Source organism: Amphiprion ocellaris, chromosome 17, assembly GCF_022539595.1.
Source record: "Amphiprion ocellaris isolate individual 3 ecotype Okinawa chromosome 17, ASM2253959v1, whole genome shotgun sequence".
Taxonomy (NCBI): Eukaryota; Metazoa; Chordata; class Actinopteri; family Pomacentridae; genus Amphiprion; species Amphiprion ocellaris.
In genome coordinates, this window is record NC_072782.1 from 16,745,268 (window position 1) to 16,759,650 (window position 14,383).

Sequence of the window (14,383 nt, forward strand, 5' to 3'; positions counted from 1 at the left end):
CCATCACTCCTGTGTTCTAATGCTACATTGTGTTAGCTAATGGTGTTGAAAGGCTCATTGATGATTAGAAAACCCTTGTGCAGTTATGTTAGCACATGGATAAAAGTGTGAGTTTTCATGGAAAACATGAAATTGCCTGGGTGACCCCAAACTTTTGAACGATAGTGTACTGTGGACCAAAATGGCGTGTTGAGAGCTTAAATTGATATTTCAGTGTGTTTTAACTGACAGCTTGAACAAGTGCTGAAACTGAACTGACTTTAAACATTTCTTTTTTTCTCTCTCCACAGTGTCTGGCCTGTAGCTTTTTGTCAGTCAAAACAAAGTTCTGTGCTGAGAGCAGAGTTATAAGAGAATTTCCGCACACAATGAGCTCAAGTTACAGTCTAAACACCATATTCAGCTGTTTGTGAGTTGCACAAACCAAAGCCTTCTCCCTCCTATTAGCAGTGCTCCATATGGGACTAACACAATGTTCACTCACTGCCAGCATGCAGAGCAAGGTCACTGCTAATCACTGCGCTCTAATCATGATTTCCCGGGGATTATCTGACCCTTTGGTATTTTTGATTTCAAAAGGAAAATGCCATCTCAGATGTAGTTTCCAAATCCGTCCACAAATGTTTAGCTGGGAGCACATGTGGTTTAAAGTGAGAGGGCCTCCAGCTCAGGCCTCCTGCACAATCAAACCACTTTAGTGGCCTCACAATACATGCTCATCCTGGGAAACACGTGACAAAAAACACTGGAGCTGGTCCAGTCCAGCAGAGGCCAAAAACAAAGGCAGAAAAACACCTGTTGCCTCAGAGAGAGCTCCAACTGAAGGCATTAATATGAGTATTTCTAATTTGCAGGAAAATTTATCCACCTTATTAGAGAAATAATTGTGTGTTAGGGATAATTTTGGAAGAATAATTTCCAATAAGCAGGGTTTTTTTTGTACATAATTGTAAATAACTGATTGTTTTCCTTTTAAAGAGCTCCAGCTGGATACAATAAAGCAGCTTCCCTTATTATTAACCGCAAAATTACCGATTATAACCTATTCATAACCTTCAAAACTCATATCAGGACTCATTCTGGTAGGATTTTCTTGGCCAGTATTTCCACGTTTTTCGCCTCTCTTTTATGACGGAGTTGTTATCGTTCAGCATGTTCCGTAATACTTTCATAAATCGTCTCCAATTCTCCAAAATGGTGAAATAATGGGGCCTTGTCGGCCACCCGCATTTTACTGTGCTGTAAAAATAATGAAAGTCATATTGTGCTGCGGTTTCAGATCCGTACAGGCACAAGTCTGAAGGAGGTCCTGGGATGTTTTCTAAATTGCTATGAATTTTCAGTTTTTTTGGAGGCTTGTTTGCTGTGCGCGTAAGTTTTGGAGCAAAGCCGAGCGTAAATGTAGGGCTTTGAGCAAGTGTTGGAGGAGAAAAAGTATGTTTCTAGTTATCAAATCCATATTTTCCGAGCCGAGCAGTGACATTTCAGCTCTCCTCCAAAGGAAAAAAAATATAAAAAGTAGATGAACTCACTTTAAACTGTTTGTCCTACTGCTCAGATTCAGTTTCGTGAAGTTCAATTAAAAGAAAACCACACAAACGATCTCGTTATAAAAAAAAAAAAGTCCACTCCCAAATGTCAACCATATATTTAGTTGTATTGTAAATATTTGCTTTTTCACCTACAATTTTATTTTTGCGAGCTACATTTTAAGAGGGACTGGCTTGTAAAGTGCCTCAAGACCGAGTCTTTAAAGCTTTTTTTTCCGAGTTAAGGCAGAATTAATGAAGAGATAGAAAGTAGCTGAATAAGTAAAACAAAAACATGTATTTATGGATTCATTTATTTGATTTTGACTTCTTTTTTTGTTGTTTTTTTTTTTTTAATTAAGCATAACGATTCTTGGCAATGTTATGTAATGTCTGCGTTCAGATCTGTTTCTGTGCTTCGTCTGGCAAAAAAATAAATAAAATAAAAATGAACAGGTCTGTCAAGCCGATTAATTTGTGTGTTCTAATTTTTATGCATTTTATATCATTAACGTGTTCAGTTAAGTGCAACACAAGTAAGTCGTCATTTCCGGCAAGTGTGTTTGCAGCGTTTTCGATTCAAAATGATGTGACATTTTTAAAAAAAAAAAAAAGAAAAAGAAAAAAGAACTAATGGCAAAAGACATATAAGAACATTTAAAAGTAAAGTGGAAGATGAGTAATGAAATTTATAAAACAGAGAAATAAAAAATATTGCAAAAATATCGATTTACAATTCTTAATTAAATACAATTCAATTAAAGGCAGCGTCAAATAGAAAAGTTTTAACCCTTGGTGTAAAAAAAAACCCGGACTGCACTATTGTTATTATTATTATTATTATTATTATTATTATTATTATTATTATTATTGTTATTGATATTATTGTTATTATTATTGTTATTGTTATTATTATTATTATTATTATTATTATTATTATTATTATTATTATTATTATTATTATTATTATTATTATTATTATTATTATAAATATTAGGATACTGTAGGCTGCCCTGATCCAGCAGAACCACCTGACCTGACGCACTGACTGAAGGTGTATTGATTTCCTCAGTGTTTCTGCCCCCGTGTGGTGCAGTAACACTGTGTTTATCCTGCAAACAAAAGCCCTCAGTAAACTAAAAGGCTGCATCTGGTTGAATGATCCTGCAGGTCAAGAAAACTCAAAAAACCCTGCTTCATATGAGTGGATTCTACTCATCCAAAGTCAAATATGTTGTCATTTTTGTTATTATTTAATAGTAGCAGTGATAAAAAAAAATGTTCACATAACTATCTTTCCACACAAACCAAACTGTTTTCTCTCAGCCGTCTTTTAATGTCAGTTTTCTCCAGCCTACGACATTAAGAAAAAAACTTTTCCTAAGTATCTCTGGTGAATTATCTCCTCGTTTGTTTCTGGCAGTATATGGTGGCCTGTCTGCATTTCCTCTGCCAGCATTTAATGGGCATGTACAGCGGTTTGCTATTGAGAGACAACAAGCGCAGGGGTAAATGTGTGTGTTTTCATGCTGAATATAAATTTCTTAAACCTTGGAGGCTTCAGATAGAGCCGAGGTTGTCCATAAATCTCCATTTTAATGAGTTTTTTCTTCCAGGGAGCCTCATCTTCATGGATTTTATGACTTCATACATAATTATAATGGTAGCTCTACATGATAGCAGCTGTGTGGGGAAAGTTAAACCTATAAGTTGAGTTAATCTTGTGTTGCAGTGGAATGAAAACACCACGGACGCTGTAGGTTTATTTTGCAGAGGACATCCCTTCTGAACCCATTAAAAAGAAAACGGAAGAATGTCAGTGATGAGTTCCAGGAGATATTTATGTTGGATTGTGTTTGTGAAACGAAGGGTAGATGTCTTCGTATGCAGGTGGATGTGAACAGGTGGAGCCGCTCTCGTCATTTCGTTCTCTTTCACCTTCTGTCTTTGGCAAGCTGTGAGAAATAAAAGGCAAACAAGACATCTCAGGCAGGCTGGACGTAAAAAGAAAAACTAATATCCAAATGTTTACAGGCACAATTGGTTCTGCTTAAAGCCCATTGCCCTTTAAAAGAAAACACAGATTGAGCAATTTCTCCCTTGATCATTCCTCTATTTGGCATTAACCCCTGGAAACGCACTAAAACAGGTCAGAAGTTGTGACAACATAAGAGTGAGCTGGTGAGCCGAGCATGTGCTCAAATGATCAGGGCAGCAGTTTATAGTCATCCTAGGTTAACTGTATTATTCCTGCTGTCTGCTTTTATTAAAGTGAACTGCTTTCCTGGAAACCTGCTGGGAGTAATTGTCTAAAAACAATAAAAGAAAGTGAAAACTTGTAACTTTCTGCTAATGGAATGCAGCTTTGTGTTTAGCAGGACGTCTGTCTGAGGATATTTGATTCAAATTCAAATAACTGGGATGCTGCAATTAGTGGAAGGAAACTTTTTTAAATGGTAATTCATAATGTTTCTCACAGCTTTTGGAGCAGGTGGGAAAATATGATGACCTAAAAACTGTTTCTTATGAATTGCTTTTCCTTTCCATACAGCATATATATACTGTTATATATCTCTGATATGACATTATACCCCAGAAGGGCGATTATATGAAAAGAAGGGGAGCTATTTTGGTCTTAATTGTCCCAATTTCATTGATTCAAGGCTTATTTTGTTTAATGAAATGAGAATGTTATATTTTTTTGTTCGTTTTTCAGTGACAATGACCCATACTTATGTGGCACACTGCTGGCAGTACAGTCATACATGTGAATCAACACCAAAGTGTTGACGATCATACAGACATTAATTCCACCATAATTGGCTGCGAGTGCAATGACAGCCAAGTGAAAAGTGATTCTGTGGTTAATACAAAATGAACTCTGGCGCACTGTGTCTGTTTTAATGAGCACTGCGAGAAGCTGTGAGTTTTAACACACGCAAATCTGACTTAAGATTAACTCCGTCTGTGCTGGTTTTATCTGCTCTGGTGTCAACATATTGCATGCTGTGTAAAGAAAAGACAAACTCCCAGGAAAATCCATTGCCTGTGGATGACTTCATATGTTTAAAAAAAAAAAAAACTGTACCTGCCTTCTAAAACCACATGTCCGTAATAACAGCATATTTAAGTAATGAAGGCCCCCAGCAGGACTACAATAATGCCTCATCTGTTAATGCTTTCTCGGAAGCTGGAGTCGTGTAAGCAGTGTTCCCTACCGGCTTCTTCTCTGGTCTGTTTGTGTGCTGTGAGCTGAGCTGCCTTCTTCTGCTGTGAAGCCTGCATTGTCCACACAGCACACAGCATCGTATGGAGGAAGCGCTGCCTGGATGCTGCTCACAGAGCTGCCAGGCTGGAACTCACTGGCCTGCCGTACTTCCGGGGTCGTAAAGTTACATGGAGGTGGGATGCACAGCATGGTAGTGGTACCTCCTAACATGACAGGTGGATTTATGCCATGAAACACGAAGGGATGTCCAACTGGGGGTTGCTCCCTCACAGGTACCACGAACTCTTCTTCCTCCTGCCGTCTGCAGGGCAAACAGGAGGCGATCCCAAACTTGCAGACGCTGGTGAGGATGAAAGTGCCGCCAACCGAGATCAGGATGGGGCCCAGCAATTGGGTCCACTCATAGCTGGGGTTACTTTGGAAGTGTTGCCAGCCCATTGCAGTGAAGGTGACACCCATGAGAGCGAGGAAGACTCCAGATAACAGCAGAGAGGCTCCGATCTTCTCACTATCCAGCAGCCTGCCTGAAGTGTGAGGACGCAGAGCAGGTGTAACCATGTGAGCGGGGTTATTAGGTGGCCTGCTGAGGGCTCCTGTAGGAGTTCTAGCATTGTTGGGCTCTGCTGCAGGCCTTTGTTGCACCATGTTATTCCATAAACTTTGGGGTTCCTTGTTGATGTGTGAGTCCTCCGAGTGTCTCAAACCGGACTACAGTGCCTCTTACAGTGAACGGCTAGTTAAACTGAATAAACACTGAGTAACTGAAGATTCTTACCAGAAAAGTTATAAGTTAACCTGCACTTGAATCCTATTGGTCAATAAAAACATAGTGTGGGCGTTCAGACCGCAACTTATCTATTTTATCATGTGAAAATGACCTCATGTGGACAACATGATTACTATTGAACAATGGCTGCATGCACAAACAAGGCCAGAGTTATAAACTTGGGCAGTTTATGGCAGAAAAGTCTATTTACCCTCTGAATTCCAAGCAGTTTGTTTGTTTTTTCCTCGTTGTTGGTTCATTTATCACTCCAATACAAAGTCCTGCGCCTCTGTAGAAACAACACAACAAAGGCTTGAAGTAGAAACAACTTAAAGTTGTGCAACATTATAAAGTACTAATTCCATGAATTACAAAATTTAAAATCTAGTTGGATTTTTTTGGTTATTTATTTTACAAAAAATGGAAGAAAGTGGAAACAACATGAAGAATATTTTTGCATGTGCAAGCAGGCATAGTATAAACTGAGTTTCACATACTATAGATACTTACCTACTTACTTACATGTGTACAGCCTCTACAAACTAGGTGTTTTTCAGAATTCTCTGCACATCAATTCTAGAGAGAAGTTTCACCATGCTGAATGTTGTCAACAACTTGTTGAGAACTTGCTTCTCTGCATCCCGTCTTTGAACACTGTTGAATTTATTTTATTGATCAAGATGTTTTATTTACCTCTAGATCTCTTTAATTTGCTTCCATGCTTGTCTCTTATCTTGGATGTGTCGAATAGTCCATTAAATTTTGTGGCATGACTGTTGGTTGCAAGTTTTTTTTTTTTTGTTTTGTTTTTGTTTTTTTGCAGAATCTGGTGTGAATGATTTAATTTTGGTGTTTCCTGGAGGAATTGCACATCATAAATGATTATTCAGTGACTGTTGTAAAGGTGAATGCTCAACAGTTCTTTCTGTTTCTGGCTCTCGTGAGTGGTGCCATGTTGGTGATTTTTCTTAAAAGATAACATGCCTTTAACGCCGGCTGGCAGGTTTTGGGATTCAAAGGAATGAAGTGCATTTTGGAACAATTTAATACAAAAAATGCAATACTGGAGATACTTTAGCCACATATCAGGCCCGTCACCAGCCATAATGTGAGGTATTGTGAGAGACGGCTTGGTGCGTTTAAGTTCTGTCTGAGAAGCTGGGAAACTGGAAGAAAGAGAGATTTCTGCACGCATAGAACGTGATCCAGAATCCACCTTGTCACATGTCATTTCACACAGACACGTCTCCTTACTGGGCTGTTATGCATAACTTATCAGCGACAGCTCACGCCGTGGAGGTTGAACAATCAGTCTAGCATGTTAAGTGAAAGGGCTTAAAAACACATCACGCTATACGTGTTACAGTCAGAGGCTAAATGAGCTGCACACAAAGTGAAAGCCACACGTAGCACGCACTGAAGGAGCTTCTACACTTGACCCAGAGTGTCAGTGGAGTCTGCTGGGCTGACTGCTCTCTCAGTGAAATCCTGTTAAGGCAAAAGGCTTTATGTAACTCAACTGATTATGAAACACAATGCTTAAATACGTAATTTTACTCATTCTGCAGCTTGTATGTAAAGGAATTCTATTCATATGGGCAAGTTATTTTAGTTACTTTACATCCATGCATTGTAAGCTTAACTCTCCATCAGTTTTGTTCTCCTTTTATGGGCTCATGACAAAGCAAAACCTCTGTTGGGCTTTCCTTTTTTATTCCTCCTCTATAGTCTCCTTTAGTTTTTCACTGTGGGGCCTCCATAGCCTGCAGCACAGCAGTCTGTAGACTAGATAGACATGTGTGTGTGTGCTACAGTAAAAAAAACACCTATGTTCATACATTTTTTATTCTGAATGCAAACACAGTGACATGCAAACATGTTTTCCAGTTGAATTTCATAGCAGTCTGCTCTTCTCCCGGCAGACAGCTCGCTTTTGCCTACATTAGAGTGCATCCGCACTGTATTGCGTGTTACAGTCCTGCCAATCGGAGAGCAGGATAACTCACCACTTACGGCAAAGCAAAACAAAGGCTCTTCAGAGGGAAACAACTGACTATCAAACACACAATGTGGCCAGTGGCTGATCAGATCGAACCTGTGTGTGCATGTGTGTCCTTGAATGTGTGTGTCTGTTTACCATAGCCTCAGCTCATTTCACTTGGCACTAATGAACAAGGGGACAGATACAAAGAATCCATATGAGCGCAGTGTTTAAAGAACCTCCCAGAATTTAAGCTGCACAGATTCTTTCAATTAGCAAACTCCAAATATTTATGGAGTGAACATTTCCTCTCTGGAAGGAAGGAACGTTTTGTGTGTGTGTCTCCTGTTGACTCACTCTGGGGTGTATTGATCCCCTGGGCTTATGCTTCATTTCGCTTCAGCTCTGCCATCATCCTTGAAAAGCAAATCTGGCCGGCACCTATACAGTATGCTGTCATTTTTAATCAGAAATAGCAACACAGTGACAACATGTCGATATCTAGGTATAAGGAATATGGAGTGACTCTTTTAAACAATGAATCCAGCTGTGATGCAACTCCTGTTTCAAGGATAACAAATTTGGAGAACCCTAATGCCGTCATCATCCCCCCTTATTTTCTCTGTCTGCTACAGATTGATCCCAGATTCAGCCCTTTCTTCACCATGAGAAAGCCAATGTGGAAGTGACTTAAAACTGTTTTTTTTAAATCTAAGAGCCAGTAGGGGGCGACTCTTCTAGTTGCAGAGGAAGAAGTCCAATTCCAGAGAAGTCTATGAGAAAATGACCCTCCTTATCATTTGACATGTGAATGTGTTTATGGTCTCAGTTGCTAGTTTCATGTCTCCTTCAATACTGCATAATGTTGATTTAGTAAATAATGGTTCCACTTGGAGTAAAATAGATTATAAAGCAGGTTATGTACCTTGTGACTGACAAGTCACTATGGTATGTTCAGTGTTGTCAGTTTCTCAGTCAGATCCACTCCTCGCTCATTATCATTTTCAAAAAACACAAACTGGGACGGCCAGAATGTCAAACTTGAGGTTTCTAAATGATAGTCCACAAACCACTGGTTGACGTCATGGTGGCTACGTCTATCTCCTATATCCAGTCTGTGGTAGTGTATAAAACCAGCTCACCTTAACTCTTGTATATCTCTGCTTCTGTGTGAATTGTGTCCTTGGTCATTCTATCCACATGTGAATGGAGTCCTTGGGTTTTTTCTCTTGTGTGGAAGTTATGTGATCCGGGTGCTACCTATTTTGAGAACAGCTAGTTGGTTGCTTCGTGTCCTCCAGGATTCCTATTTTTCATATAGGTTTTTAATCTACAGTGCCTATCTAATATTGTCATTTTGGTCTGCTATCTTAGAAAAAGAGCCAACCTCAAAGTGCCATAACTACAGTTCCTCAAATGGCCACTTGAGGCTAGCACCAAAAATGAGCCAATCTCCATAGACCCACATGTTCAGAAAGTCCCATTTTACAGCAGAAATAAAAATAATTACATTCTGGGACAAAAAACTGTTTCTGTCTCTATAGTTCCAATTCAGGACAGCTGTATGGGCAGTTGATTTTATATAATTCATATGTAGTTGTATTAAGGCTTAACATTTAGGATGTGGCCACTTTGAATAAGAGGTGAGTGCCATCACGGGACAGTTCAAGGCCCCGGGTTAGGGCTAGGGCTCTGATACCTTGCCATGGTCATACCTGAGCTCCACTCACACTCCATCTCTGTGTTCATTTTTGGATCAGCTGGGAGTTAGGACTAGTCAGGCACTGCTAGGATGGTGATGGCCAAAGCCACCACACTGATCTCCAAAACTGCTGTTCAGGAAACCTATAGACGATGACATGAATGGTTCAAGGTATTCTATGCACACGACATATTGCATAATCTATACTGGAGGACAGATCTCTCCTCTGCTCCTGTTCTCAAGGTTTCCCTCACATTCTACCCAGTTAAAGGACTTTTTTTCTTATGTGAACTGAAGGTTTCCAGATAGTGGTTGTCATCACATTTATAGAACCAGCTGAGGAAAATTTGTGATATTGGTCATTGTAAATAAAACTGATCTGACTTGACATTTATATTGTATATGGCCTATTAACCTCAATTCTGATACTAGTGTTGTCCAGTATTGTCATCATTATCACTGTCATGGTGAAGCAAAGCACTGCAATGCCAGATTCTGTTGGGCCGCTGAGGAAGGACCAAAGGTCCATCAGAGGAATTAAGATGTGACCATTTGTTCGTCATCCCCTCCCCCCAAACACACACTTAGACACACATGCTAACCATGACAAATAGCCTGTGACGTGCCTCTGTGAACATGGCACGAAAGGGTCCACTCCCTTTCCCCAGGGCTGGTAAGGCAGTGGAGGCTGCCAGTGGACGGGACTCTGAGCATATCCTCACTGAATGTGAATTCTACTCTCTGTGAATCATTTCCCCTTTCTAGCAGTGGTCAAGCAAAATCGCATGTGAAATGACAACAGTAGTATTTCTGTCACTGCGTGCTGTTGCCAGGTAGTACTTGTCTTCTTCCAGACCTCAGGCTGAACATTTCACATGACTCAGCGTCTTAATGTTCAAAAACGCAGAAGGGAAACACAGTTGGTCATTGTGAAATTATCCAGTTACAAAGGCTGATTTAATTACTTCCACCTCCTGACATCCAGGAAACATATTAGTTTTAGTTAAAATTCAGTTTGTGTTCAGATGCAATCAACAAATAAGACCTCTTTTTTTAACCTCTGTTAAAGCTATTTAATACGACTGTATTAGAGTGGAGTGTGAAAAGGTAAAAGCAGGGTCATTTCTTTTCTCTGTGACATTTAAAAATTAAATATCACAAACAGGCTTCACTGCTACACTGAAACTTTTATTTTTACCCTTAAAGGGTGTTTTTTTTACCTTTAAGTAGGGGAAACTGAGGAGAAGCAACCAAATCTTTCCAAATCTATTCAAAGAATGGTATTCAAGGACTCTGGTTACTTAAATGAATTTACCTCAGAAATCTACAACCAAAAAACTGTAGAGGAAATATTTAGCTAATGGTCTCTTAATAAGCTTTCAAGAGCAACTCAGGTGAAGTGGCAGGATGTTTGTCCCTAATGTTGCCTGAATTGAAGCCACTACATGTACATTTGTTGCAGTTTTGTTGCTGCTTTTAACTGCAGTTTGACAATGAGTTTAGGCCTTTGAAGAACTGCCAGACAACATTAGTGCCTTAAGTTACATAAGTCAATACAAGGAGCTTCTTAATTAACAGTAGTTGAAGAGGTCCAATCAGTTTACATAACAAAAGAAGTTAAGGCTGGTGGAGGAAACACTGATCGGGAGCACTTTGAATTAAAACGGTGATTAGTCCATCTCCCCCTCTAACATTACCATTGAGTTTTTATTCACTGATGAAAAGGGTCGTCATAGTTTGTGTCTTGAAATATTAGTTTTTGTTTAGTTTAATTATGTTATCATCATTAAAAATAAGTTGTCAGTAAAGACAATATTGTATTTTCTCATCATAGTTTTCATTGCTGGTAGTAACAGTACTGGCAAGGCAGCTGAATGACAACAAGTATCACCACAACAGTGACCTGACCAGACTGATGAAAATGAAAAGACAAGATTGGACGGGCAAAAACTAGCTTAAACAACTTAAAATACTTACATAGAGCACCTTGTCCAATCATTAACTGAACCCCCAAAAAAGTCGTCTCTGCGTGTCAAAATTCTGTTTACATTTACAGTTTTTTCTATGAAAATTATCCCAGATGTAACTCTACACATTTGCAAGTTGTAATATTGGAGTAATTTAGCCCTACAAGAAAAAAATGGTACAGAAATCTCCATCCTCCAAAAGGGATTGGTTCCATAGGTTGTTTTGTATGAAACTCTTGAGGTCTGAATCCATCACTACACTGCAGCTCCAAGTTGGAAATCCTCAGTTATGGCACTGACTGCTTATTTTGCCAATGATGTGTCTTCCAGCATGTAGAATACACCTTATGGACACGTTAACAAGGTAATAAAGAAAAATACTGGAGGGAGTGTTTAATATCTGCTATGCAACGCTGCCCTAAACACTGAAAAGCTGAAGACCGGTTGACTGACTGGTTGTAAATCTGATGATTTACTGGTGTCAACCAGACAAAAGGAGTTAGTCTAAGTCCTTACACTGTCAGATTTGTTAAGGTTAACGTGTTCGTATTTTCTTGGCAGGAAGAAACAGTTGACAGAGTTCTGCTTGCTGAGTGGAAAATGTGACAGATGCCCTTGGATGTGAATCTGACATGTTTGGTGCTTGAGTTATTCTAAAGAGGTCTTCTGGGTTTTGGAGCAAGCAGGGAGAGGCAGAGGAGAGGAATTCATATCAATGCAATAAACTTACACCATGCTTGTTTATTCAGATGGCTTTCCTCATGGTGAAGAGGGAGATCAAATGGGCACATCAATTATAAATTGTCCATAAATGTTACTGATGTGGGTCTTGCTCTCTGGATTCTAGAATAACTCAACTCTATGGCTCCAGTGGGCCTTTGGACAAACACAACTGTGATGGTGGACAGCAAAGACTAAATGCTCCCTTTGCTCCGACTGTTTCACGGAGCTGATTCTGAAGTCAAGGCTCTCTCAATCGATAACAGACACTGCTACACCAATCCAGAACCCGGAATTTCCTATGTTTTTAAGAAATAGTTCAACATTTTGTGAAACAAACCTCCCAGCAGTGGTGGAGGAAGTATTCAGATCCTTCAATTTGGTGAAACTAGAGGTACAGCAACATAAATACATTACTACAATCATGAATCCTGCAAGATAAATCCTACTTAAGTAAAAAATACGCATGTATTATCAAAGAAATGAATTTGAAACATTCAACCTATAGTATTGGTTTGGTCACTCTGACTAATATATTATTATATATAAGATCATTAGATTATTAATAGTGAAGCATCAGAATGTGCATGCAGCATGTTACTGTTGTAGCTGCTGCTGGTGGAGTAGTTTGAACTATTTTATATACAGTTTTATGTACTGGGACAGCAGAAACACTGCTGTTCAAAAGTTTGGGGTCACTTCGAAATGTCCTTATTTTTGAAAGAAAAGCATTTTTGTTCAATGAAGAAACCATTAAATTAATCAGAATTACAGTCTAGACATTGTTAATGTGATAAATGACTATTCTAGCTGGAAACGGCTGATTTTTAATGGAATATCTACGTAGGGGTACAGAGGAACATTTCCAGCAACCATCACTCCTGTGTTCTAATGCTACATTGTGTTAGCTAATATTGAAAGACTAATTGATGATTAGCCTTTCAGCCCCTGTGCAATCATGTTAGCACATGAATAAAAGTGTGAGGTTTGATGGAAAACATGAAATTGTCTGGGTGACCCTAAACTTTTGAATGGTAGTGTAAATACGACTTGTCATCAGATGATTAATAGGAGCAAAAGGAAGGAAAAAAAGCTCTGATACACAAATACACACAGGATTTTATTTATCTGTTATGTATTTATTTATTGAAATGGAACCATGTGAGAAGATCTGAGAAAATCTCTGTTTGGAGGAGTTGTTGCTAACTCATAGACATCTGAAATATGAAGCCAATTACACTCAAGATGTCAGAAAACAAAAAGGTTTAGAACCATTGGTTTAATTTTTAACAATGTGTTGTATTTTTAAAATCTGTTATGGAATACAACATTTTTATTGTCAATTTCTCTTAGTGCCATACATTTAAAAAAGGGATCAAAATTCAGTATAAATAAAATAAAGTCAGATAAAATATATAAAAACAAACCTATATACACTGGCGGTAGTGCAATATAGAGACTGCTTATCGAAGTGACAGTAGTGCAATATGTTTATATTATTCACGTTATGACATCTTCTTCAAAGAAGTAAGCTGTACATATATAAATATATAAAACAACTGATCCTCATCCACTGGTTGGTAAAGGACAGTGGTCTTCTACAATATGATGTTCAGATTCTTTTTTTTTGTACCTGTGTTAACGTATTTTTAAATTCATAAAACCAATGTAATGAATTCTCCTTATCGAGACTGTTTATCAACTTGTGTATTTAGCCAGTGTACTTAGTTGAAACCTAATTTTCTTATTGAGTAAACCCATTTATTAGTATGAGTAAAAAGTTGGGCCTTTGTCAAACATTAATGCTGTTTGATCTTGACACTTTAACTTGCTTCATCAGATCTGTTTTTTCCATGTTGGGTTAGCCAAATTGAATGCTGCTCATGTCTGAGAGGCACTTCTGTTCATTTATTGATTAAATCTTATGTTTTATCCGAGATATGATTTGGAGTTTGAAGGCATGTATAAAAAAATTAGGAAAGATGCGGGTGTTGAGCGTTTCATGTAGTCTTGTCTGTATTTATTGTTCTATTGTCCAGCTTTTTTCCTGTGTATTGAGTTTGGTTCTTACCTGCTGCTGGCAGTGTCTGTATATTTTGCTCCATAAAGTGACACTTAAGAAACTATCGAAGCAATGCATAAACATATCTCCTTATTTTTTACTGCTTTTTTCACAACAGACTAATTATCGAGCTTTAGTAGTGCTGATATTTTAGTGGTGTTAAGTGCTAAGCTAAGCTACCTGGGTAGCTGCTATAATCCTTCCAATTAACTCCCCAGATAGAATTTTATTGCGCTAAAAATTTTCAGCAAATACTTTTAGCATGAAGGTTTTTTTTAAGTTCCCAGAATGTTCTTCTTAAAAGTAAGATATGTTCTCTAAAGGTGTTCTAAAAATGTTTGGTGATGACGTACACCACTATTCCCAAACATTCCCAAACTTTCTGAATATTGCATTGAGAATGTTCTTCTTTTGTTATCACGTAACT

General features: G+C 38.5%; 1 protein-coding gene across 1 annotated transcript; it reads right to left on the reverse strand.

Moving 5' to 3' along the window:
• Positions 1-1,825: 1,825 nt before the first annotated feature.
• Positions 1,826-5,486, reverse strand: tmem174 (transmembrane protein 174). Its single transcript, XM_023265513.3, has 2 exons — positions 4,748-5,486; positions 1,826-3,484 (listed from the first exon to the last, which is right to left on the reverse strand). The coding sequence occupies exons 1-2, from the start codon at positions 5,401-5,403 to the stop codon at positions 3,370-3,372; spliced, it is 771 nt and encodes a 256-aa protein (XP_023121281.2). The 5' UTR covers positions 5,404-5,486; the 3' UTR covers positions 1,826-3,369.
• Between the last annotated feature and the right edge of the window lie 8,897 nt (positions 5,487-14,383).

What these genes read in the sequence shown, in the direction of transcription:
- tmem174 (XM_023265513.3), bottom strand. Translation starts at nt 5,403, where the DNA reads ATGGTGCAACAAAGGCCTGCAGCAGAGCCCAACAATGCTAGAACTCCT. An exon ending in ACAGACCAGAGAAGAAGCCG is followed by an intron (nt 3,485 to 4,747) that starts GTAGGGAACACT and finishes TATTTCTCACAG; the next exon opens with CTTGCCAAAGACAGAAGGTG.